The sequence below is a fragment of the Tiliqua scincoides genome, chromosome 9, assembly GCF_035046505.1.
Source record: "Tiliqua scincoides isolate rTilSci1 chromosome 9, rTilSci1.hap2, whole genome shotgun sequence".
Taxonomy (NCBI): domain Eukaryota; kingdom Metazoa; phylum Chordata; class Lepidosauria; order Squamata; family Scincidae; genus Tiliqua; species Tiliqua scincoides.
This window is the reverse complement of record NC_089829.1, coordinates 533,373-560,261: the sequence shown is the minus strand read 5'-3', so window position 1 is coordinate 560,261 and position 26,889 is coordinate 533,373. Positions and strand designations below refer to the sequence as shown.

General features: G+C 49.6%; 1 protein-coding gene across 1 annotated transcript; it reads right to left on the bottom strand.

Moving 5' to 3' along the window:
• Positions 1-10,098: 10,098 nt before the first annotated feature.
• EMC1 (ER membrane protein complex subunit 1) lies at positions 10,099-26,768 on the bottom strand. The gene is made up of 23 exons (XM_066637097.1): positions 26,634-26,768; positions 24,963-25,087; positions 23,865-23,930; positions 22,883-22,976; positions 22,662-22,790; positions 20,026-20,152; positions 19,528-19,677; positions 19,186-19,353; positions 18,701-18,772; positions 18,493-18,552; positions 17,140-17,262; positions 16,927-17,023; positions 16,380-16,496; positions 15,168-15,367; positions 14,539-14,688; positions 14,226-14,387; positions 13,996-14,115; positions 13,218-13,355; positions 12,928-13,101; positions 11,996-12,206; positions 11,622-11,706; positions 11,221-11,350; positions 10,099-11,094 (listed from the first exon to the last, which is right to left on the bottom strand). The coding sequence occupies exons 1-23, from the start codon at positions 26,741-26,743 to the stop codon at positions 10,915-10,917; spliced, it is 2,988 nt and encodes a 995-aa protein (XP_066493194.1). The 5' UTR covers positions 26,744-26,768; the 3' UTR covers positions 10,099-10,914.
• Positions 26,769-26,889: the final 121 nt, after the last annotated feature.

Sequence of the window (26,889 nt, the reverse complement as noted above, 5' to 3'; positions counted from 1 at the left end):
CCGCTTCTCTGGCAGCTTTTCTGCTTCAAGCATATTTGAAGAAGCTTTTATTATTCTCAATGTTGCTGGTCATGCGTTTCTCAAAGCCTTTCTTGGTCTCCCATATCATCTTACATTTCTTTTGTCACAGTTTATGTTCGTTTTTATTCTCCTCATTCTGGCAAGACCTCCATTTGCAGGCTGTGCAGCTTTGCTTTTTAGCCATGTGGGCACCCTCCTGGACTTAGCTGAGCCCTTCTTCCTTTGCAGTATACACTTCCACTGGGCCTCTATTACAGTTGTGTTAAACAGCCTCTATGCAACAATTTAAAATATCCGGATGGAAAGACCAGGGTTGTGCCAAAGGAATAAAATCCAGGTTGTTTAAAAAGGTCCAGAAAGATTTGACATTTCATTCTGTAACTCTTGCTTGACTTAGAGTTAATTGCTTGACTGTAGAGTTCCATTTTGCTGACTCTTGAAGCAATCACAGTATTCCATCTCTGCTGGAAACCTCTTCTATCTGTTCTTTTTAGGACTGGAAGCCAGGTATTGCTAATAAGTAGAGCCTCTTCCTTTCTGTTGATATTTTGGGGATGTTTATTATTATTATTATTATTATTATTATTATTATTATTATTATTATTATTATTATTATTATTTGGGGGATATTGCTTCTTTGTAAAGCTTTGGGAAATAAAATCTATTATTGGAGAGAAACTGTATGGCTTTGAAATTTATCTGATGACCCATTTCTTTTGCATGCTGTGCTATTGCTAATTGATCCGGGTGCATTAAACAGCAGTGCCTCTCATGTTCTGCAAGTCTGGCTTTTAATAGAATGTTTGGTGGTGCCTATGTAGACATGATTACACTCACAGGGTATCCTATATACAGGGTATATACACAGTACATATCATGCAGTATATACACAGCTCTCTGTGGGTGCTATCCTATTCCTTCCCTGCACTTGCCCCATGCCTGCTCCTCCAGCCTAGGGCGTTGCAAAAATACCATAAAGCATATTTACATGCTTATATGGGCAGGAGGTCTGGTCTAGAGGGTAGAGCCTCCATTTGCCTGAAGATAACATCCGAAGGTCGCCAGTTTGAGGCCACCGGCACCGTGCGACCTTGAAGCAGCTGACAAGCTGAGCCGAGCTATTCCATCTGCTCTGAGCGTGGGAGGATGGAGGCCAGAATGTGAAGCCAGATCAAAGTGAAACATCTGGACTGTTGTTGTTCTTGAAAAATAGAACCTTCTTTCAATTGTAAAAATCCCTACGGGGATTTAATCAGCCTGCCTATGTAAACCACCTGTATTAATAATAATAATAATAATATTACATATTTACATATTTACATCAAGCACCTGGGAGTGGGCTACACCAGCAGGAAGGCCTGTGGTGTCCCACCTGTGCTGGACAGATGAGGTGTATATGGTTAGGTGACAGATGTAGTAATCTTCAATTTAGACATATATTCGATATATTCAATCATAATCTTCAAGAACCATTAACACTTTTTCTCTGGGAGACTGTTGTACTACAAAATATAGACTGAAAATTAAATATCCTCAGAAATGAAGAACTTGGCTCCTTGACCTCATTTACTGCGCAAATCCTGGCTACCATCAGGCTGGAAACAAATTCAGCGATGTACCTATGAAAGATAAGTGCTAATCAATCAACCAACCAACCAACATTAACTGAAGCTGAAAGAAGAGCACAGCCAGAGCTGGCTCCAGGTGGGGGGGGGAGCCCTGGACACCTCAGCCCTGCAGGGGAGGGGGGCTACCTTGGCAGGCTGACGGATACCATCAGCAGTGGCAGTTCAGGCTCCCTCTTGCTGAATGGGAGAGACACACAACCAGGAACCTCCCCTCCGCTGAGTTGCTTCTGTTGCATCCCCCTTTGTGATGAGAAGGGGAGAAGCTCCTGCAGCCAGGAAGAACCAGGCGATCTGAGGAACCAGTGGGATCCCTCAGTGGCGTAGGGAGGTCAGTTGATATTCAGGGCCCATGAATTTTGGCCCCCCTTATGACAAAATTAATATTTTTCACATTTTTACAGCACCCTTCCTCTAAGGGGCTCAGTGTGTCTGGTTCCTCCCCATCTTTTGTCCTCACAACAAGCCTGTGAGGGAGGTGAAGCTGAGAAATAGTAATAGTCGTGGCATGAAATGAATAATAATAATAATGACCAGAAAATAAATGCAGTGAATATTTCCCCACAAACAAAGGGTGAACGTTAGAGCCTCCTGCTATTGTTTCCCTGCACATAGTACCCAGTGACAAACTCCCCCTGCATTTGGAAGTTCAATGTGGCCACCATGGTTAATAACCACTGATAGACTAGAGCCCATGAATGTTTAGAATCCACTTTAAAAGTCATCCAAGCCAGTGACTAACAACACCCAACCTTCCCACCACTGGCATCACTAGGGTTGCTGTCATCCGGTCTGGTAACTCATGGTGTATCTTTATGTATTTATTTATTTTACTATAGAACAGTGCAGGTTACCCAGCCAATCTGAAAGCAACAAAAAACCAGTGGCCAACTTGATGACACTTACAAACTGAATAGGAGTTTTAGTATTTGCTCTGATAATTGGGAAAGGGAGCTGACTCATATTATCATCTTTTTGGTTCCATGCTGTGTCATATCACCTCGTTAGCTCTCAGAACACTCACATTCATTGGTCAATTATGAGTTAGGAAACCTGCTTTGTTACATGTCAGTTATGTTTTTCCCCCCTGGTTATTTGGCTATGATAGAATACAGATATTTTAATGTGGTTTGTTCATTACATTCTGCATTAAATTACCCATCAAATGATATATACCTTGATGGTATTATTCCTAAAAACAACAATTTCCACAATTTTAGTCACTAGTGGTGTCAACCCCTAAGGGTATCACCTTACTGACATCTTATTGGTTCGATGCTGTGTTGTTATTATGACAGCATAGAACCAATAAAGTATTAGTAAGGTGACACCCTTGGGGGTGACACCGCTAGTAGTTCAAAGAACCAATGAGATGTTATTATATTGGTTCTTCAAACAATCAGTCTCATTTGTCCGTTTTGAGTTAAAGAAAACTACTTTTTGTTACATAAAACAGTTGGATTTTTGTTTTCTAGTTTTTTGGCCATAACTTTTGATAGATTGGAGATATTTCTCTCATTTGTTTCATTGTATTTTGTTGCAGATTGCGCAACAAATTATATATAAACATGATGGTATTATTCCTAATAACTGCAATTTTTGTGATTTTGGTCACTAGTGATGTCTCTCTCTCTCTCTCTCTCTCTCTCTCTCTCTCTCTCTCTCACACACACACACACACACACACACACACACACCCAAGGATGGCACCTGGGATGAACCATCCCCTTGCTAGCTATGCCAGGGACCTGGTCCCTGTTGGCGCTATATGACAATTCCCCTGGGCGTGGTTCCCTTCTCTAACTGAGAGAACCTAGTTCAGACCGCTTTGGGGTTGCACGGGAGGTTGGCATTGGTGGGCCAGGCCTTGCTAGTCCTCTTACTGGGCACACCTGAGAAGCTCCTAAGGAAATCGGATTCCCAGGAGTCCAACCTGAAATCAACCCGTATAGAGGAAATATTGCACCTAAGATCACTTAAGAGATCCAAGATGTGGGACTCATTCATTTCCACACATGTCAAGCAACCTGGGGATGGAACTCATTTTCCAGACTTTGCAGTATGTTTTAGTGCTCTCCATACACAGAACCCCCACAATGGGCTGGGTTTTCTGCAGTAGGACTCTGCTGCATAAGGAACATCACTCAGCTTGCCAAGGACAAGGGCAGATACTTACTTTTTAAAGGCCCGCCGTGCAAGATATTTGCAAGTCTCCCATGCAAGATATTTACAACCCTTCCATGCCAGAACTTTGCAATTCTCCCACACTCTTCGTCGTTTTTCTGCTATTGGAGTTCCACTGTTGGGCACGCCTACAATGCAGAATTCTGCCATTTCCACAGACACCTAGATTGAAAATGAAGGAGAAATGCATTTTTACAGGTTTGTGCTCAGAAGAGCAAATGCAAAGCCTCCACTGGATTTTTACAAGACCAAAATATTTTACACAGTTGAGGATATTGAATAAATTATTAAAACATCTCAGTAATAACTGAAGCAAGAGCCTGGGAGAAGGAAGACACCAACCACAGCACCGCATGGAACTAGTGATGTGCACCTGGACTCTCCAAGGGACTGAAGTGCTACTCAAGGGATGGACCTGGGAGCATTTCAGGCTCAAGGACCAGGGATGCTGAGCTCTGAACATGGCCCAGGATCCTCTTCTCCTCTGGGTCACCATCCCCAGCACCCACAGTAACTCAGTCTGACTGGGATGCAGCTTCAGTTGGTTTGCCCACCTCCAGATCCTGGTTGCAGACAATTGCCCGGCCAGCCAAGGAGCTGCGCCAGGCTTGCCCCCTGACCAACAGCCCAACCCTGCCCTCTTGGGTGCAATGACAGCCCCACCAGCACTGAAGCTCCATCGCCCAGGGGCTGCATGGTCTCTGCCCCAGAAGGTCACTAGGCACAGACGCCTGACCAGAATCTCAGTCTTCCCAGCCCAGAGGGGAAATGAGGTGAGGCGGGGGATGCTAGGACGCTGCCTCTCTGGCTCCTGGTTTCTGTCTCTGTCCCCTTGACGGTGCAGCCACTGTGGTTGAGGGACTGTGGGTGGCCCAGCCAGGGGGCTGCCTCCCTCCATCCCACATGTTGCTGTGCCCCAGGGACGTGTGGTGGGTGGGAAGGCAGGTGGGGCAAAGCCTCCCCACTGGAGTTCTTCAAAAAGTGCTGCCGTTATGTAAGGTGCGCAAGCACATATAATGCATGCACTCGGCTTGCACACCTCACGCAGCGGTGGCAGTGCTTTTCAGAGGACTCCAGTGGGGAGGCTCTGCCTCACCTACCTCCCCACCCACCACACATCCCTGAGAGAAAATGAGCCAGAAAGGGGTACTCAACATTCTTCTTCTCAGGCATCAAATCAAACCAAACTGTACATCAGATTCACCAGCAAACAAAACCCGCACATTTTCCCATCTGCTGCCCAACCACAATTAGTAGAGGTGGGAGAAAACAGTGACAACAAATTCAAAGCACATAATGCTGCTCTCTGCACTTGTCACTTTTGTAAACAAACAGAAAAAAACCCAAATCTGCAGAAAAAATAAAACCATTTTATTTGGTTTTTACTTATTATTTAATGAGGGGGTTGCCTGCATAATGACTGTGGCTGCACCTGCTGACACCAGACCAGCCAGGAGACCAATCCTACCCCATTTTCCAGTGCTGGTGCTGCTGTGCCAGTGGGGCATGCACTGCTTCCTGTGTTGGGGAGGCAGTTGCAGAGGCCTCCTCAATGCATGGAAACATTTGTTCCCTCACCTTGGAGCTGCACTGCAGCTGCACCGGCGCTGGAAAATGCAATAGACTTGGACCCCAAATGACCTACCAGACACTTGTCAAACGATTATAATTTATAATTATAAATTTTGAATAAAAAACCCACAACAACTTTCTGCACTTTTGACTTTGGAAACAGCAGAAACCCCTGGAAAAAATACAACCCTTTTCGCCCACCTAGAAAAAAATAAAGCATGAAAAATAGCAAAGATTTGTGCAATTCTGAAGTCATCCCCACTTAATCAAGGACTTTCTATAGAGAGCTGGTTACTCACCACTGGCAAATAGCCCTGAAAAGTGGATGGGGAAACTACTCCCTTATATAGGGAGGGGAGGCCTTACCATGGGAACCAAACCCCGCCCCAACCTTTCCTGGCAAGCACCTGACACTTCCCCCCAAGGAGGGCATAAGGCATCTGCGTGAATCTCTCTTGCTAAGAGGAAGCTGGGCAGCCCCAGATGCCCCTCACATCTATGGCAGGCCACTTTGAGGGGCAGGACTTTAACATGGAGCTCCCCTCCAGACACAGTTCCCCCCTACACCAGCATCCATGAGGCCTGTGTTGAAATAGGGCTGGGCAAGAGCTGTCAGTGGGACACATTAGCCAGACATATCGTCCCCCATTTTGCATGACTCCAATGTCCTTCCAGCATCATCCTACATCTTGGTGGGGGGAACATGGTGAGGGTGCCTTGTGAGCCTCAAGCCAAGGGGAGGGATGGAGGTGTGCCTCCCCTGGGGGTGCTCCCAGGTGAGTCAGGGCCACTGCTGCGCTCCGTGGCTTCCGTGGGACCAGCTTACAAAAGCCGCCTCCCAAAAGCTTCCCGCCATGCAGCAAGCGGAGTCCTCCATGGCACAGAAGGAAGAACCCCAACTCAGGCACCCCCCTCAAGGCCACGTCCACATCCAGACCAGAATGGTCTTTGGCTCCAGAGTACATTCAAAGGTCCTGGCCACCCCCTCAGCAGGCACAAAGCCAGGGAGGTGCCACCTCCAGCCAGGAGTCAAAGCAGGAAAGGGGGGCAGGCAAAGTCACCCCCTGCTTCCCTGTGGCAATTCAGGACAGGCCAAGGGGCACTTCCTCACCCTTCGGTCCACGCTGGCCTGGGCTGCTCCCCAGACTCCCTTGTGGGGGGACAGAGGCAGCTCCCCCTTTCTCCCTAGTTTCTCTCCAAAGTTTCTCCCAAGTTTGGTGGTTTGTTTGATGACAGGCCCTCCATAAGAACAACCCCACTGGATCAGGCCATACGCTCATCTAATCCAGCCTCCTGTATCTCACAGCGGCCCACCACATGCCCCAGGGAGCACACCTGATAACAAGAGACCTCCTGGTGCCCTCCCTTGCATCTGGCATTCTGACATAGCCCATTTCTAAAATCAGGAGGTTGCACATGCACATCATGGCTTGTAACCCGTAATGGATTTTTCCTCCAGAAACTTGTCCAATCCCCTTTTAAAGGCATCCACGCCAGATGCCATCATCGCATCCTGCGGCAAGGAGTTCCACAGACCAACCACATGTTGAGTAAAGAAATATTTTCTTTTCTCTGTCCTAACCCTCCCAACACTCAATTTTAGTGGATGTCCCCTGGTTCTGGTATTATGTGAGAGTGTAAAGAGCATCTCCCTATCCACTCTGTCCATCCCCTGCATAATTTTGTATGTCTCAATCATGTCCCCCCTCAGGCGCCTCTTTTCTAGGCTGAAGAGGCCCAAACGCCGTAGCCTTTCCTCATAAGAAAGGTGCCCCAGCCCTGTAATCATCTTAGTCGCTCTCTTTTGCACCTTTTCCATTTCCACTACATCCTTTTTGAGATGCAGCGACCAGAACTGGACACAATAGTCCAGGTGTGGCCTTACCATAGATTTGTACAATTGTATTGGCAACCTTCAGTCTCGAAAGACTATGGTATCGCGCTCTGAAAGGTGGTTCTGGCACAGCGTCTAGTGTGGCTGAAAAGGCATTATAATATTAGCCATTTTGTTCTCAATACCTTTTCTAATGATCCCAAGCGTAGAATTGACCTTCTTCACTGCTGCCGAGCATTCGGTTGACACTTTCATCGAGCTGTCCACCACCACCCCAAGATCTCACTCCTGATTTGTCACAGACAGCTCAGAACCAATTAGCCTATATGTGAAGTTTTGATTTTTTGCCCCAATGTGCATGACTTTACACTTACTGACATTGAAGTGCATCTGCCATTTTGCTTCCAATTCTGCCAGTTTGGAGAGATCCTTCTGGAGCTCCTCACAATCACTTCTGGTCTTCAACACCTGGAAAAGCTTGGTGTTGTCTACCACCTCACTACTCAACCCTGTCTCCAGGTCATTTATGAAGAGGTTGAAAAGCACCGGCCCCAGGACAGATCCTTGGGGCACACCACTTTTCACCTCTCTCCATTGTGAAAATTTCCCATTGACACCCACTCTCTGTTTCCTGGTCTTCAACCAGTACTCAATCCATGAGAGGGCATGCCCTCTAATTCCCTGACTGTGGAGTTTTTCCAGTAGCCTTTGGTGAGGGACCGTGTTGAACGCCTTCTGAAAGTCCAGATATATAATGTCCACGGGTTCTCCTGCATCCACATGCCTGTTGACCTTTTCAAAAATTCTATAAGTTTTGTGAGGCAAGACCTACCCTTACAGAAGCCAGGCTGATTCTCCTTCAGCAAGGCCTCCAGAATCAGCCATGGATGAATGATCCAGGCTTTCTGACACCCCCCCCCCCCAGGTCTCCCATTTTGTCAGTGGTCTGCAGGTTGTCTGTCGGCCACATGGATCAGGCAGGCAGCCCTGTGGCATTTGAAGACCCCCTGAACCACTGATTTCAGTGTAGCTTTCTTGAAGAGCAGCCCAATTTTACACACAAACACCCCACAGGTCTAGAGCGTTTCTCAAACTGTGGGTCAGTACCCAATTTCTGGTGGGGCCCACAGAGCCCCCAATGAAAACAAAGGTGATGGTAAGACAGGTAACTCATTGTCTCAAGCCCTGAGGCTATTCAAAAATCAGAGAGCTGCTAACTGCCCTGCAAAGAGCTGAGCTCCTGCAGTTTGCAAGCTCCTGTAGATATATGGAGATCAGTGTCTGAGCTTCTTTTCTGTTGTGTTTCCCTGCCCTCCCCCCAGTCAATCAATGACAGGTAGTGGGGGCAAGTGAGGGCTGGGTCACAGAACTAAGCCCCTCAAGACTGTGGGCTATTCATTAGGGCTGTCTCATTACAAGAAATGGATCAAGGTTTTTTGTAAATAAAATAAATATTACTTGTAAATAACCTTTTACAAGTAAAAGGTTGTAAATCACTTTTTAAAAGTCTTGTACAGCTAGGCGGGTTCTGATAATGTGTTATTTTAAAAAGTGGATCCCAGTGATTAAAAGCTTGAGAACCACAGGTTTAGAGAAAACAAAGTGAACTGCAACCTGGAGAGGCAGCAGGTAGGAAACGAAAGTGATCCAGTCTAGTGAGGAAAATTGAGAAACGGGGCGGGAGGGGGGAATTTCAAAACTGACCAGAAACAACATCAGAGGGGGAACTTGGCCTTGTCATGGGAAAAACACCTGCCAGCCGAACACGATTGCAGCATCAGACAGAAGCCAGGGTGGGGGTGGTGAGCTACTGAAGAGCTCTGCCCTAGAGCGAGGTCCCCAAAACTGAACTTGGCCCCACTCTCAACCACCCAAGCACCAACAAACCTCACAAAGTACACCTCCTCCACCCCACCCCACCCCACCCCACACACCATTGCCTCCCTCCGCCCGCTTGACAGTGGCCACTGGTTTCTGCCACCCCTTCCTGCATCTGTGAAAAGTGTTTGATGCTGTTCTTGTACCAGGTGACTACAGAGCATGGCTGCCCAAGCCGCACTCCCAGGATGGAAGCTCCTTGGCCTTCCCTCTAACTCCCCCCCCATCTCCATAGAGGACAAAGGAATCAGACAGTAGCTTCTCCCCCAATCCCCACCCCCCCAAGCTGGTCTTGCAGCCTGCAGCAGGAACCCATCTGAGTTTGGCTAATGTGGAAAGGGCTAGAGAAAGGTTTAGCCCCTCCCCCCACTCATTTGTAGCAGAGACAAGAGTTTGTGGATTCCCAGCTTTCTAGACTGGCCTTGCAGCTCTGCTAGCCGAAGTTGGCAAGGCTGCCTTACAGGGACTCTTGCTGAGGCCTTCTTTACAAGCATCCCCCACATTTACTTGGAGTCAGTGGGAAGCGCATGCGAGTCGGACAGAGTTTCCTTAGTGCAGTACTTTGGAAAGGCTCCTGCATGCTTCATTTCTGCAATGCTCATTCCTAAAATGCAGCCACTGACTCCCAATTTGAAACTTTTTTTCTGGAAAGGGACTGAGAGTTCACCAGAGGCTGGGCAGGCAGGAGAAGAGGTGCTGTGGGTCAGTCTGTCTAGAACTGTAAGACAAAGTACAACTGTGGGTCGATTTGCGTGAAGTTAAGGGAATTAAATGAAATGAGCTTGGAGGGTCCTGGTGGATCAGGCCCAAGGTCTAGCCAGCCCAGCATCTTGTGTTCCACCAGTTGCCTCTGGGAAGCCGACACTCAGGTGATGAAGGCAGACCCTCCTTGCCCATGGCTCCCCAGTAACTTACAGTCAGAGGTACAGATCACTAAAAAACATGCATGTGGGAAAAAAACACGAAAGCACATTTGATTTAGGTTTTAAAAAGATTTTTTTTCCAAGTGGCTTCCAGTGCTCCTGCTACCCCAAATGTGGGGCACGTTTTTAAAATTCTAGCAGTCACATTCAGAACACAGTTCAGGATAATTTAATAGCAAGCAAAGTTTTAAAGGAGCAGGGAGGGGGGAAAAAGCCACAGGAAATTTCCAAACCAGGTTGACGACAGAAATACAGAACAAGAGGAACTTGCAGTGCAGTCAGAACAGGAGACGGCCTGAGGAGCGGCTGCTTCCCTTCAGTCCCTGCCCCAAGCTCTGAAACAGCCCAGCAGCTGGTTCCATCCCTGCACCTGTTTTAAGTGCATTTAGCTTCCAGATTTCCCAGTAAGAAGTTCTGGTCATATTCCCCACCATTACAAGATCTCTCTTCCAACCACCTCTTTGAACCAGGGATTTCCAGAGGCTTTGAGAAGCGGTTGGAGAGGGGATAGGAACAGCCCCCTCTCCCAACAGAAGCGAGCAGGTCCAACACACTGTGCCTGACTTCAAGGCCACCCAGGGATGGGCACCACAGCTGCCATGCTACAGTTTTCACATAAGGGCTCGGTTTCAAGACAAGCCCACAGAGAAAAAGTTCCGCGGTTTCCTGAACCTCCGTAAAATGTCCTTGTTCCTAGACTCCCTCACTTTCCATGGGAGAGCTGGCCTTGCTGTTCCTGAAGGCAGCACAAGAATCCCCCCCCCCAACACCCGCAGTCCTCTTTTCCACAGGTACAACCCACAGCACCTATTTCACCAGAATCCCCACAGTTGGTCAGGGCTGCCCAACCCAGCAGGTTCTGTCTCCGCTGGTCTGGTTATCGCCAGGCACGGTTCAGCAGCTTCACTTGTGCCAGCCTCTTGGTAATCATGGTGGCAAAGACCAGCCCAAAGAGGACACTGCTGATCAGGACATAATCGTAGTCGTCCTTCAGGACATCAAATTGCTTGGATGGGTAGACGCGGGTCTGATAGATGTCCAGTCCATAAGCCACAACCTGGGGGGGGGGGAAGTACAGTGGGAAACTAAGATCAGCTGAGTAAATCTCTCCCTTCCATCTCCTTGCGGCTCTCCTACTCACCACCACCCCTCCTGCTGTGGCAAGACCCCTCCCTCCGCTCACCAGGCAGGTGGACTCCAGGCCCGACGGGGCCGTGTAAATGCCCCTCATCCGGGAGATGGTCTGGTTGTAGTTGATGAACCTCTCGGCATGGATCTGCACGTCAGGGGAGTACGGGATGAGGTTCTCTTCCCTGGGAAAAGGCAGGCAAGGCCAAAGGTTTGCTGGCTGGCTGGCAACTTATTCCCCAGATGCAGCGTCACCTGGAGACATGGCAGCCTTGTGTGCTGTCCATGGCGCCACCTGGCACAGCCTCAGAACTGTGCAAGCACCACCAGCCTCTGCCTCCTGAGTCTGGCCTTGTGGGGCAGACAATGCTGGGCCAAGCTTCATACAAGATTGCTTCTTAAGGCTAAATGCTTCCCTCCAGATCTGGGACTTGCTGCCAAGCCCGGTTCTCTTACCTTGTTTGCTCAGTTGGAATTTCCGGTCGCCGTGGGTCCAACAAGGCCTTGGGGAGGGAGAGAATCGCTCCAGAGGGAAGCCCAACTGCAGAATAACAACAAAATATTAATGCCATATTACCCAGCATGCCCTGCTTATGCAGAGAGTCTCTGGGGGGACCTCTCCTCAAAGGGGAAGGGTGGGAGATGAACAGTCTAAACAAACACAGGCATGAGAAAGATGTCTTGGGTGGCCAATTCAGAACTTCTGGCCCAGCTCTAGAAAGTCCCAACACCTCCACGGCTCATAAATGCACCTTCATGAGGAGGAGGGCCATGGCAGAGCCACAAGCCCACAGCGCTGCTCCCCCGTTTCCCCCACACAGCTTCTTAACTGAGCAAGTGCCGGCTGGTGATGCCCCGTTCGGTGATGGTGACTTCCATGGCGCTGATGGCAGAAGGGAAAATGTAGGACTGCTGCAGGACCTGGGGGAGGAGCGGGCGGTCCAGGGAACTGAAGGCCGTGGCGTTGTACTGCTCCGTCCCCTCGTACAGCTCCAGGACGGTGAACTCATTCCGGCGGGCCTTGGCATTCCAGTACTGGTACTGAAAGGGGAGCGGGGAGCACAGTTTGGGGCAGCCATTGTCAACATTTTTCTTTTCACTGTATGCTGATCTCTGTGGTCTTCTCTAAGGCAGTGGTCCTCAAATTTTTAGCACTGGGGCCCACTTTTTAGAATGAGAATCTGTCAGGACCCACCAGAAGTGATATCACGGCCAGAAGTGACATAATCAAGCAGGAAAATTTTTTAACAATCCTGGGCTGCAATCCTGTCCACACTTAACCAGGAGTAAGTCCCATTTACTATCATTGTTAAAAACATAAACACAGTAGCCTGTTAAAAGTACAGATGTGTAACATTTCCCCAAAAGCAGTCACATACCATAGTAACATCAAGTCCAGTATATTAAAAAATAAAATGTTGAAATAAACTCCTGCAGCACACCGGTTGAAAATTTGCTGACTTAGCGGCCAGGTCAAGGGCTGCAACCACAAGAGTGGCAGCAGGTAAAAGCAAGGAGTTGACCAAAGTCAGCCTCTATTCTGTGTGGGAGGCACAAAAATTACATGAAGTATGTGAGGGCGTGAAAAAGGGCACACTTGCTCTGTGTTCAGTGGAATTCTAACACACACACGGCCGCCGTACCCTGGCAAGGCTCCTCTCCCTCCCTCCACAGTCCTCCCAGATGCTATGGAGAAGACCATCGATTCCTGCAGCAATGACAGGCGTGGGAGGCAGAAACCCAGATCCCCTTCCCTTCTTACCACCACCCAGTTCTCCGAATGGACAACATGGACCGGTCCCTTGGCCTTCTTCTGCACCGAGGAGTGGATGATCCGTCCAGTGACACCATCGATCAAGTGGATCCCAATGAACGTGCGTTCCTGGTGTGTGTCCACACTCTCCGTCACCACTGCCAGCAGGTTGGGGTTCAACGACTGTAACAAGGCAAAGGGTTCTGTCCAAATGCCAGTGCACCACCACTTCCCAGGCTCTTCAGAGAACAATGGCAATTCCGTTACAGAGGCATTTTGAGGGCCTCCACCCCACCAACCTTGTAAAGCACGCTGCGATCCCCCATCACACGGCCTTGCGAGTGGACGTGCTCGTTGGTGCGCTTCCCCTTCACGGTCACAATTCGCTGCACGTCAGGGGGGATGAGGATCTCCCAAGTCTCTTCTGTCGTCAAGTCCTGCAATGGGACCGAGAAGCCCAGATGGTAGACCTGGAGCGAGTCCCACGACACAACTGGATTCAGCGCCTGCTGCAGGCAGGATTCCCAGCAACCGCCCAACCAAACACACAGAAACCTTCTTGGTGAAAATAAGCTAGTGCAGCAGTCCCCAAAGCTGTGGGCTGCAAACCAACATTTGGTGGGTTGCCTAGTGCAGAGCAGAGCCTCCAATGAAAACACGGGTGCTGGAAAGATCAGATAATTGCCTCAAGGTCTGAGGCCATAAAAAAAACAGATTGCTGCTAACTGCCCTGCAAAGAGCTGAGCTCACCTAGTTTACAAGCTACGTGTGCAAATATAGGGAGATCAGTAAATAATTAAAAATATTAGTACTGTACCCATAAATAAATATTTCTTTCTAGATCTCCTTTTTTTTCAAAAAATAAAAAAGCTAGGTGGATCCCCACAGAGTATCATTTTAAAAAGTGGGTCCTGGCGCTAAACGTTTGGGAACCACTGAGTGAGTGCACACTGAATCCCACCCTACTAAATTGAGAGATTTTAGGTGGCTACCAGAAGATGCTCAGCGCCCTGGGAGTCCCAGTTCCAGATCCATCCCTCCACTGCCCAGTTTCAGAGAAAGACAGGCTGTACCGACCCTCCGCAGCCTCCGCCCAGTCAGTCTTCCCTGCGCAGAGTCCACTAAGTAAAACGAGATCGAAGGAGCCATTTCTGCCAACTGCCGGAGGACATTTCGCGATGCAGGGAAAGCCGTGACCTGCCAGATGGCAAGAAAGAGAGACTGAGGAATCACCTCCCATTTCTGCAAGTCAGGGAAACTGGCACCAGAGACACCCTCCCACAGCTGCCGTGGAAAAAAGCCCGCACCTTGTATTCATCGTCAATCAGAAGCAAGACCTTGGCGTAATCTTGGTCCATGATGGGCAAGAGCAGCGACTGGAGGACTGGGCGCTTCAGCACAGGGGGCGCCACCTGGCTCCACCTCCCAAAGATGGGGTTGAAGACGTAGAGCGAGCTCAGGCCTGTCTCCTGAAGAGGAGGGAGAGTGGGGGCTTCAAGCCTCGTTTGCTCCCGGGGGACAGGAAGCACCCTCAGCAGGACGCAGAAACTGCACTCTCTCCTGTCCAACAGAACCCCACCTGCTTCTGCGCACGACAAAGCCAGATGGGGGGACACCCACCTTGTCTTTAACAAGCAGGGTGCACTGTGGTGGGTGGGGGAAATGAGCAGTCGTCCGCTGCACCATCAGCTTGAAGGAGGATCCCGGCCTCACGTCCTGGAGGAACTGCTTCCACAGGATCGTCCCTGAGCGGCTTTCGATCCCAAAAAGCTGACAAGTCACAAAACCAACAACTATAAATCAGGAGTGACACATTTCCTCTTCCATTATTATTATTATTATTATTATTATTAACAGTATTGATATACCACTTTCCAAAGAAAGTTCACAGAGTGGTTTACAGAGAAAAGTCATTCTCTTCCACTCTCTCCTTTCCAAACCAGGAAGCAGGAGGAGCAGTGGAGCGGAGTGGGCAGCCACTGGGGGGCACTCATGCCAATCAGCTTCGACCAGCACCTCAGTTGGCCCTCATGAAAGGGATAGCCCTGCTTGATCCCAATAAATGTGCGAAGGGGTTACAGACTTGGGATTTTTTCTTATGGGCCCACCCAGCCCCCACAGAAAGACCTTGGAGCGAAATGCACACATTATTTTAAGCTGTTCTTGTGAGAAAAGGCCAGGCGTGCAATCGAAACTCTTAACAGGCAGCTTCCCCGACAGATTACAGAAGCTGCTGGAGCACCCCTCACCTTCCCAGAGGCCGTCACCACCACGATCATCTTCTGGAGGTTGAACTCGTCTCGGGCCAGGTTGTCCACATTGATCTCGTTCCTGATCTGACTGCGGGGCTTCCGGGCATCGTAGAACATCTTCCAGAGGTGAGAGGTCCAGGCCTGGAGGAGGATCAGCTGGGAGGACAAGCGCTTGAGGACCATGCCCAGCAGCCCGTCTGGAAAGAAGGGGAGACCCCAGGCCATCGTGGTGAGCAAGGGATGGGACATGCACACCTAGCTGCCTCCCAAGCCTCGGTGCAAGGTCTGGAAGATTCCCCCTGCCCTTCTTGAGGCACTGGCGGAAGAGAGGGGCCTTTGCCCCGCTGGCACTGAGGCTCAGAGAGAGACTGAAAGCAGGAAAGCACCTTGAGGCCAGGCCTCGCCAGTTCCCTATTCTCTCCGTGGCTCAGCGTGTGATCTCAGTGCTCTCCAACCCTTCCCAAATCTGTGCAAGACCTGGGAACAGCCCCATCTGTCATGCGGCTCCAAAGGAATAACACACACCCTCTTCAGCAACAAGAACACTGTTGTGCGGGCAACACATCAAGCACAACCGAAAGGGAGTAAGAAATCAGACAGACACAGAGCACTGAAGCCCAGGGCAGCCACAGACCTCTGTCGCTCTCACACACACCCCTTTGAAGCAAGAGCATCAGAGATGCAGGCGGAAAGGAAATTCTGTTACCTTGAATTGCTGATTCCCAGGCAGCAAAAAACAAAGCAGGAAGACACCATTCAAAACTTAGGGAGCAAGAATCACATTGGAAAAGGCTGGAGAAGCCACATCACACAGCAGGGGCTCACTGGGTTCCCCTGGCCCAACCTGGGTCTCTGTGCAGAGCTCCAAAGAGGGTCAAGGGGAAATTGTTAATTTACAGAGTGAGAGAAACGTAGAGCCCTCCAGAGGACAGTCAGGATGGTCCAGTGTTCTTTGGACATTTGCTCTTGCTGATTTTGGAGCAGGCCCAGGGGAAACAGACACCTCCATTAAAGCCCTGCTAGGAACAGCCCCATCAAAACATGTCTGACCAGCCCCGTTTTGACATGAAGGGTCACTTTATCGTGATCGAAAGCAAAATGTGGATTGGGCAAAGACATTGCGAGCTTCCAACCGCATGCATGCTCTGCTTGCTTCAGGAGCCAGCTGTGTCTCCACTGAACGGTTCTCTCCAACCGGCAGTGGCTTACCTGCTTTCTTTCCAAACTCGCCCTCCAACTCAGCCTGTGCACCTGTCAGAGGAAGGTCCACCATCTGCAAACTGACCACCTCTGCCAAGGATTCCTCCCTGCTCCACAGAACTTTTCCTTCATAGATAGAGACACAAAAAAGGTGAACTCACAAGCTTGAATGTCCTTGTAGTCTGCGCTTACGCTTCCCCCTGCAATGCTCTGAAGTAACAAAATGTCTGAGGGGTTGTGGGAAACCAAGATGGCAGCTGCCCACTAACCAACACCAAGAGAACCGCCACTAGCAATGATCAAACAATGACGCACCACTGCCTACTGCCAACCCCAGACCCCTTCGGAAGCCCACCACTGATGTCAGGAGGTTGCCAAGGGTCCCCTCAGCCCTGGAGTGGGTACTAAGTGCCATCACCCCCTTCAGTTGCTTTGATTAGGCAGGTGGGACTTCTCAGTCGCTCTTTTAGCAATCCAGTTCCCCGTCACTCTCAAAAGAAACTGCTCCCAGGCAGGAGTGGCCTCTAGGGGTTTCAAACCAAGCATGCAAAATTACCAGGTTGCTGAAGGAACAAAAGCATGTGGTCGGCCGTCTGCACCAGCGCCCGGTAGCCCACAGAATCATCTTTCTTCAAGAAGACCTGAATGTAGAGCTAGGGGGAAAGAGGGAGGGAGGGAGGCCATAAGAGGCTTGGAAAAATCTGCAGTCATCTTTCTGGCAGATCCATTGCGGCCTCTCTGTGCTGAACAAGCAGGTGGCTTCCCTTACCTGCTCGGGCCTGGTGCTGCTTTTCTCCAAGGTGAACGTGATGGTGGTATCCAGCAACCTCTGGCTAGTTTCTGCCAAGTACAAGCTAATTGCGTAGGACTGGTTATGGCAGGAGAAGGATCCCTGCAGTATCAAGCAAAAGGAAGCACCTTGACTAAATATTTGCACCCTCTTTTCAAAACAAGCAATCACAAAGCATTTCACACAGCAAGATACGTGAGGAGGAGTCAAGTTAGAACTGCTTCATCCGTGAGGGTTTGGCATCCATCTGCAGAACTAGCCATGGTGTGAGCTGCCAAGCAAACAGCAAACAAGCCACAGTTCAGCATCAGGCCTGCCTTGGTTTTTCATCTGCTCAGTCTTGTAAACATTCTTGTAAACAGGGTGTTGAACCAGGAACTTCTGAGTCTACTCCAGCTGAAAGTCATCTGTTTTGAGCTTTGTTCTGTTTTTAAACCTCCCGGTTCAGACACTCAGTTCAAAAAGAAAGGGGTTCAGTAACCGATGCAGGTAAGTCTGAACTGCTTTGGGTCTATTTCATGCAAAATAATGTCACTCTCTTGCTTGCAGCCTAACTATTTAAACTGAATAATTACTCTGTGTAAGAAAAAAAATCGTAACTTAAAAAAGATTTTAACAAGAGAGATACAAAGGGATGAAAAAACCAAAACCAAAACATTAATCTTCCATTTGAAAATAAAACTACTTGACAGCTGAATGCCTGATTAACAGGAGGGAATCTAGGAAGAGACTGAGTCCTAAGTCAGAGCTCAACATTGTCATCCCACACTGACAGGTTGGTCTTTCCCAGGCCTGCCTGGAGATGCTAGACCTGAGACCTTCTGAATGCAAAGCAAAGGCTGGACTCCTGAGCAACAGAAGGACTCTTCCTTCTGAAATACTAGCTTTGAGCTTTGTGCATTTGAGTGCTCAGTTCCAGTTTGGGGGGGGGGGGCGACTCTCTGGCCTAGTCTTTGGAGTTTAGGTTTGCTCCATGCTCATAAGTTCGCATCCTTCTCTCTGCATGACAGCTGCCCTGCCTGCAGCTTGTCAATGTGAATTTGGGGACAATGGCAAACCACAAGTCCCCTTTGTCTGACATTCTACAGGCTGCAAACTGACACAGGTACAGGCACTGAGACAATCAACTCTGGGTAGGTGTCCAAATGCCACCATCTCCTCAATTGGCCCTCATGTGCATTGCCACAAGAAAGCATGGCAACCAGATCAAAAAGCTGGCATTCCCTTAACAGGACAAGCAATCAGTCAACACATCCCACCCCACTGGCTTCCTGGGTTTTCAGCAGTGAGAGAGTACATAGAGCTGGCTGGGACTATAACTAGAGACAATACCTGCTTGTGGGCTTGTCCGACCGAGCTGGCAGCCTGGGGTTCAGTGGGGTGTCCTGCCTTCTGCAAAGAACACAAAATGAAGCACAGAGTCCGGTTTGCATGTTTTGCACTGAACTTGCTGAAAACCAGCTCAGGTACCACGGGGTGCAGACAGATAGGCAGGCACCAGAGCTCATTTCACCTTGCAGGAAGACAGGCCAACACTCACTGTTTCACTCTTGCAGGTGAGGACAGCAGCGACCATCTTCTCATTGGTTGTTGCAAAGGTCACAAGGCCAGCCTGTCAGACACAACCACCACCACAGGAGATTAACAGGGCATGCTTAGGTATGACTACTCAAAAGAAGCTCCACTGAATTCAACTGGACCTCCTTCTAGATAAGTTGATATAAAGTTGCAGCCTCAGAAAAAAAGCTTCTGCAGGATTTCCACACAAGAGATTTTGGTGGTGTGTTCAAATAAAAGCCTTCCTGTGAATGATTCCAGCTTAGAAAACATGTGCCTGGCTTGCACCACTTCAGGTTGCACGTTGGGGGGGGGGGGAAATCATGCACAATGTTTGCCTAGCCACCGAGCTATAGCCCCCAGCTTCCTTCCTTCCAAGAGCACATCCACAGGGGCTGGCCTGCAGTACTCACAGAGGCTGGCTCTGACCCAGCCGCATCAGAATGACACCAGGCTCTTTACGCTTACCTGTGGGAAGTCCCGGAGGAGGTTCAGCAGGCCATTGCGATACTGCAGCAGGGCAAAGTGGCTCGGAGACAGGCGCAGGAAGAACTGGGCCCGGGAAGCCGCAGCGGGATTGGGCTGAGAGGACAAGACTCGGGGCCTGGTGTCCTCTTCAAACTCAAGGCTCAGTGGCTGCAGGAAAGACAGAGGAGACTTTTAGCCACATGGATCAAGGGGGTGCCTGCTTCTTGTGCCAAGGGAGGAGACAAGACAAGAGGAGACAGGCTGGCAGAGAAAGGGTTTCCCGGGCCTCGCTGAAGAGGCTGCCAGGGACCAACCTGGAAAACTTCCTGCCAGCTCCCTCACCTGCAATGGGACCTGCTTCATCTCTTCCTCAGTGTCCAAGGCCAAGGTGTACAGTGAGTGTGTGGTTGTCTCCACGCAGACAAGCACAGCCCCTCCGACCACGCCACAAGCTCCGTTCAGGCTCTGCATCCAGGGGGTCGCCACTCTGACCTGTATGAGGCAGAAAGAAAATGCTTTGCCAAGCAGTCACCCCCCACCAGATATTTGGTGGTGGTGGGGAGCTACACCAACAGTCTGCTCTGAAGACAAGCCAAGGTCATAGCTTAGCTGCTTCCTCGTGCAGGGTCATCCAGCAGTGCTTGTCAGGGTGGACAAAGTTTATGATTTAAAAAAACAAACAATTTATTTTCTTTATAGTTCTCAGTGATGACAAATTTTACTTTTTAAAAAAGCCTGAAGGCTGAAACAAGTGATGTTTCTGAGACTTCTGGCAGGATATGTATATCTTTAAAATTAAGAAAATAAGCAAATTACTCCATGGTAAGAATATTGCCCCACCTGTTTCATGATTTCTCCATCTTCTACGTTGAAGGTTATGATGCTTAAGTGGCTCTGCGGAACGATTCCGAGAACATGCACCACCCCCGTTCCATGCGAATACACCAGTTGATACTGCACGACATCGCTGGGGTGGGGAAAAGAAACCAGAAGCCAATTAAGGGCCCTATCCTATCCAACTCTCCAGCACTGGTGTAGCCACAAGGCAGCCCCAAGGTAAGGGAACAAATATTACCATACCTTGAGGAAGACTCTGTGACTGCCTCCCCACCACAGGATGCTGTGCATGCCCCATTGGCATGACTGCACCAGCACTGGAAAATTGGATATGACTGGACCCTAAACCATTTCTGCCCAACGTGCATATATGCAATAGGGACCAAATGTGTACCCCTGTGGGCTGAGCAAAAATGGGTTAACACAACCAGCTGTCACCACAAGAGCATTCAAAAGAATTACAAGCACTTCCCAAGCCCTCTTTTTACCCAAGGTGTAGGCAGATCTTATACTCCTGGGCATACTTTGTCTTTTTACTAGAATCCCAAGGATTGCTAACTGGAGCCAATTGCAAAATGGTGGTTGGCAAATCTAGTGGCAATATGGAATCTAAGATGGCTGGAGCCAGTTGTCTCCCACACACCTCCCACACATCTAACACACCTCTTACCAAGGTTATAAGAACAGCCTCACTGGATCAGGCCATAGGCTCATCTAGTCCAGCTTCCTGTATCTCACAGCGGCCCACCAAATGCCCCAGGGAGCACACCAGGTAACAAGAGACCTCATCCTGGTGCCCTCCCTTGCATCTGGCATTCTGGCATAGCCCATTTCCAAAATCAGGAGGTGGCACATACACATCGTGGCTTGTAACCCGTAATGGATTTTTCCTCCATTCCACCTCCCAGATGCTAAACTCGTGGTGCCTTACCTGGCACTTGGTTCCTGAGGCACTCGGTTCCCAGAGGCCACTTGTGCTTCTGCAGAGAGGCTCACGTGGTGGCAGGCACTAGCTTTATACTCCTAGCTAACTCCTCCTCCCTCCCTCCTTGCTGATTGAAAGGGCTGGTCCCAGATGAGATTTCCCTGAATGGGGTGCTTGGATTTGCCTAATGGGGCTCTTATCAACTCCTTAAGGTCAATTGCTATGACCTAAAGGACAATGACTATGCTAAATTGCCCTGGCTGGGTGGGAACTGGCCCTTCCTAGGTTCTTACCCTCCTACTTCAGTTTTCTGAGGCTGGACTGTTTTTTAACCTCAAGCTGGTTTTTTATTTGAGTTTAAACTGCACTGGTCTAAGAGTTTTTTTGGCTTGGCAGAACTTACACACTAAGGTTTAAATCCTGTTTAGCCCTGGTAAAATCCTGCTTTTATTAAGTGTGCACCTTTATTTAAATTATTTATTTATTGCTCTCACCTAGATCCTAATTTACTGAACCTTTAGATTATGTTCTAACTTAGATTAAGTTTAACTTGGGTTAAGTATAGGGTTAATTTAAACCAAGTAGAAAAACTTGCTTTCCACTTTATCCTCCTCTGTTTTATTTATTTTTCCAAGTGCCTGTGCCTTGGGCACCTGTACCTACTCACAAGCAGGACTCTGCTCCTGCTCAGAGTAGACCTCTGTATGCACTTACGTATTTATTTTTATTGCCCTCACCTAGCTCCTGTGTCCCAGCTTGCTGGACCTTAGAATCCCTCCCTCAGGTTAGATTAGGTGCCAGCTTAGGTCACTTAGATCGGCAAGTCCAACAATCTAACATGGGATGAGGAAGTCATGGGCAGCCCAACCCTAACTTGCCCTGGAGCAGACGGGCCCACCATCCCAAAGGTGGATGCCCTGCATCCAAGGCAGGGCTGGGGCTGAAAGTGGCTCAGCCCAGAGCAAAGGGAATTGCTTCCCCTTACACCAGGTAAAGCAGCAGCAGCCCCAATGGGGCTATTCGTATTTGCATCACCTCAGGAGCTGGTGCAGATCAGAGCAGCCCGGATCTGGCATAAGTGCTGGATCCTGGCCCCACCCCCCACTTAGCCCCGCCTGCCCATGCGCCCTCCCGCTGTGCTCCCTCCCCTGCCTCAAAACGCCTCCCCAGACCCCTGCTCTGGCCAAACTTGGCTGCTGCGGACTCACCATTTCCCCCGGCTCAGTGAGTCCCACATCGGCCTCCAGAGGCCAGTGCACATTTGTGGGCCAGCCTCCTTCTTCTCCCAGTGGCGCAACACAAAGGGGCCAGCACAAAGGACTTGGGCCAGCCTGGGGAGCTTTCTGGATTACACCCTAAGGTGTTCCCATGAACAGTTAAGAACCAGCAACTTTTGTCCATCTGGATACCTACCAAGAGACTGCCAACTAATCCCCTTGTCCCCACAACTGGAGATTTTGCCAATGTGTATCATGTCTTCCCACTGGCAGTTTCTTGCTAAGCTAAAGCTGCTCTGCTGCTGAAGCCTTTCCTCGCACGGCAGAGGATGATCCTCCGCACAACGTTCCACCTGAATACAAGCTGGCCGTGCAAACAGAGCAACTGGCTGCCATGACTGGCCATCAACTGAGCACCCATTACTGGTGACCAAACTGCGCCAGTGCTCAAGAGAGACTCTGAGAAACGGCACAGCACATCCTACTCAGGATCCTACCTTTCCGGTAACTGCTCCACCCACTTCTGGTGGCTGTTGGAGAGGTAATGGAGGGAGAGCACGTTTTTCTTCAGAACAGCCAAGTACTTGACAGCATCCTGCAGCCCCACCAAGCTGGCCATCTGGAAACTGCCATGAAAAGACAAAGATGGTCATCAGTGTGAATTTCTTCCAGACTAACAAGCCTGTCATCACAACATCCACCTTCAGAACATCCTCACCTGCCACCATCCATCGAGATTTCCCAGTTCAAGCCCCCGATGTTCGTCTCCCAGGAACGGCGGATGCGGCCTCCGTTAGAGATGGTGATCGCATCTAGAGATGGGCAGAAAAAAAAAATACATTAAGGCCCAGCCGCTGCCAACACAGCCCTGAGCAAATGCGTTCTTTCTCCATTTAAAGTGCTGGGGGAGTGTATCTTACTTTTCACGTCTTTTCCAAGGTATCTTTAAAATCAGGTCACTTAATCACTTAATCAGGTACCTCAATGACGATCAATGAAAATGAGAACTGATGTCACGCTAAGCAAGCAAGCTAACCCTAACCCTTCTTTTTTCAAATCCAACCTGTCAAAATCTTATAGCAGAATCCTGTGTTTGTCTCCTTAGAAGCAAGCCCCAGTGAGTTCAGTGTGTATAGGACTTCAGCCTCAGACACGTTGAGCTCAATCAGCCTCAACCTCCGAAACTGCAACATTGGGATAAAAGTCCTGACTAGCTTGTTGTGAGATGTACACACAGGGACTTTGGGAATTCCAACAGAATCCCATCAACCAATAATAATAAATGTGTAATATATTAAAGAAGTCTTGCTCAGGTAATCCTTAATTAGTCAATTAAATTTGCATGTGAGTAAACTGTGAACTTTTAAAACCAGCCGCACAGAATGTTGAGACATAGAAGAATCTGAAGATTGTCTTATACCTAATCAGACCCTGGATCCATCAAGCTCAGCACTGACAAGCACTGACTGGCAGCAGCTCTCCAGGGTCTCAGACAGTGGTCTTTCCCAATCCTGCCTGAAGAAGCTACTGGGCCTTGAACCTGAATGCAAAAGCAGTGTGCAGGTTCAAGACATGCATCGTGCACTGAGCGACAGCCCTCAATGTGCCCATGATGGTGCTGGACGGTTAAGGCATCTCAGGGCAGGTACAGAGTTCTCACAAGGCAAATTAACACGGTTAGGAGGCAACATTTCACACACCTTGCCCATGAATCAGCAAAGCATCTATTGCTCCTTCAGGAGTCCCTTTGTCCACATGGCGCCACACTGAAGAAAAACAACAAACAGGTATCAAATGAGTGTCTGAGCTGCCTTTGGTGAGTCAGATCAGCAGTCTATCCACTCTATATTCTGACTGGCTGCTGCTTTCCAAAGTCTCAAGCAGAGAAGAATTTTTCCCAACATCTTCTGCCCAGGATCCTTTTAGCACAAGACTGAACCTGGGATGTTCAACACAGAACATGCCCTGCCTCTGAACCACAGACCCTCCCCCAAAAGAACTGCTGAATGACAGATCATATTATTGGTTCATCTAAGCCAGGGGTGCTCAATAGGTGGATCGCAATCTACCGGTAGATCGCGAGGCAAAATGAGTAGATCGCGGAGCCCTGTTAATATGTCAGTTTCGCCTACTGACTAGACGAAACTGACATATTTAGCTGACACTAAACTGACACTGAAACTGACACTTTAGCTGCTCTTCAGGCATGCAGCAACAAAACTGATGAAACTGACTAGACTCCAGCAGGGGCTCCATACATTAAAGGGGGTGTCTGTCAGACGCTTCCTTCCCCCCTGGTAGATCTCCGGGCCTTGCTGGGTTTCAAAGTAGCTCTCGAGCCAAAAAAGTGTGAGCACCCCTGATCTAAGCCATACAGACTACGTAGCATCCCAAGCCTCAGACAGAAATCTTTCCCAGAAGCAACGACTAGTGACTTTTTCTAACTAGAGATACCTGGAATGCAAACTGGATTTCAGTAGTGGGGATACGGCCTCTCCCAAATACTGTCAGATCAGTGACCTGTGAAACCCAGTGCTGACTAGTCTGAATGGGACTAATTGTCCAGAATCGCAGCCAAAGCCTTTCCAAGCTAGTCACAATCCTTCACATAAAAATGATACAAATCAAACCCAGAGCTTTATACATGCAAAACAGCTTATCTGCACACAATGCTGAGCAAGTAAGAGTCAGAAGCAATTCCAACATGTGCCCACTCACACCTCTTCTCCTTATTCACAAGGAATCACCAATGTTCCCAATGTCTCCCATAAACAGGGCACTATGGAACAGATACTCACAGATATCTCCTGTCCTGGAATTCAAAGCGGCCATCACATTCTTCTCCGTGGCCACAATGAGCTTCTTGGAGCCCTGAGAGGCCTCCAAGGAGGCAAACTTGATCTTTCCCACATACTGCTGCCTCCTGGGAGAAAAGCAAAGGGAAGAGCGTGTGAAACTCTGGGCTGAGGTATTCAAGACAGGTAAAAAACCAAGCTGGAGAAAGAGAAAAATGAAGTGTAAAAGTGGATGCATGTGAAACACACAAATGTATACAAAAGTATAAATGTTCATTCATGTGCATCACATACAAACCTGAGGTTCAGAAGCATCACTAGGGTTTGTGGGATGTGCAAAAGATCATTGTGTCACCCCCATGATGGACTTCCTCTTGTAACAGACCATACAGAATAAATTACAATATCATACACGTAGTCGAAATGCAATGGCATCACTAGGGTGAGTGTAAGCCCCACGTTATTTGTTTATTTGAATATATTAACACTATAGCTGTATGTCACTTAACAACAGGGATTACGTTCTCTGATCCCCGCTGTTTTGCGATTAGGTCTTTAAGTGAACATACAGCCCAATTTAGTGCCTTTGAGGTGGAAACAGTCACTCCCTGCCAGGCACCAGTTGGCTGTACAGGCTACTGGAGATAGCCTCTTCTTTGCATGAAGAGCCTCTTTGGCCCAAATCCCAACCAACCTTCCAACACTGGCATAACAGTGCCAATGGGGCATGTGCTGCATCCTGCAGTTGGGTGGCAATTGCAGAGGCCTCCACAAAGTAAGGGAATGTTTGTTCCCTTGCCTCAAAGCTGCATCACCCTTACATTGGTGCTGGAAAGTGGGTTAGGATTGCACCCTGTGTTGTGTTACCAGACACTGTGCTGCAGGCTATGGGAGTCCTGACTACCTCATCAACAGCTTCTTTGTTGTGCTTTGACCACCATCATATATGTGGTCGTTGTTAAGCGGAAGCTTGTTAAGTGATGCACGCCTGTACTTATGTTCCAGCTTTTCCCTTCCATGAAAAAATCAAGAGATCAATTTCTGATGCACACGGTATTTGCAAACACCGAGATTTCACCGCTTTGGCCAGAACTGGTGTCAGGCACCCCCAGGTGTGTCGCCCGGTGTGACTGCGCCCTCCTCATGGCGCCCCCGCTGAGGCTGTCTGGTCTGGACCCAGGGGCGAAACAAAAGGCAGCCAAGCTATTCAGGGTGGGTGGAAGCTGGAGGGGTTGCCAAATGCTCCAAGAGGACCTCCTGGACTGGGGAGCTGGCGCCAGATGCGGATCAGGGTCAGTGATGCACGTGGGGGGTGGCGTAGCTGGAGGGGGCGGAGCACTCAGCCTGGAGGGGCGGCGAATGGCTCCGAAGGGAGGGGCCGCTCGCCGCCCTCCCCGCCAGGCTGAGTGCTCAGCCCCCCTCCAGCTACGCCACCACGGGGGGCACAGCCGGCCCACTTCACGCACAGGGTGGGGGGTGCTCTGAGACGGGCCGGGGGGTCAGCTGAGCGGCAGCCCCGCTCCGTGCCCGCGCCCAGCCCTGGACAGTCCCAGCCAGAGGGGGGGGCAAAGCAGCCCCGCCTGGCACCCCCCGAACCTGTCCCAGGCCTGCGGGTCTCGTGACCAGCAACTCCAGTGGCCGCGAGTTCCACGGGCCGGCGAACGGGCGACCCACCAGTCGAACTTGCCCACTTGGTCCTCGTAAACGGCGCCCGCCGGAGGGGGAGGCAGCAGGAGGAGCAGCGGCAGCAGGGCCGAGGCCGGCCAGGCCCAGGGCGCCGCCATGACAGACACAGGGCAGAAAGGAGGGTTGGAGGACTCGCTATCCCATCAGGCACCGCGCGACAGGAGCAGCTCCTCCGCCGTTCACACATAGAGCCAGCAAGGATCTAGAGTCACCAATGCGGTTCTCTGAACTGAAACCCTCTCTG

Excerpts from the sequence above, each read along its gene's own strand:
- EMC1 (XM_066637097.1), bottom strand. The coding sequence starts at position 26,743 with ATGGCGGCGCCCTGGGCCTGGCCGGCCTCGGCCCTGCTGCCGCTGCTC. Across the intron at positions 23,931-24,962 it reads TTCCAGGACAGGAGATATCT|TGTGGCGCCATGTGGACAAA; the intron begins GTGAGTATCTGT and ends GTTTTTCTTCAG. Across the intron at positions 11,707-11,995 it reads CACCAGCCGGCACTTGCTCA|TTGGGCTTCCCTCTGGAGCG; the intron begins GTTAAGAAGCTG and ends GTTATTCTGCAG.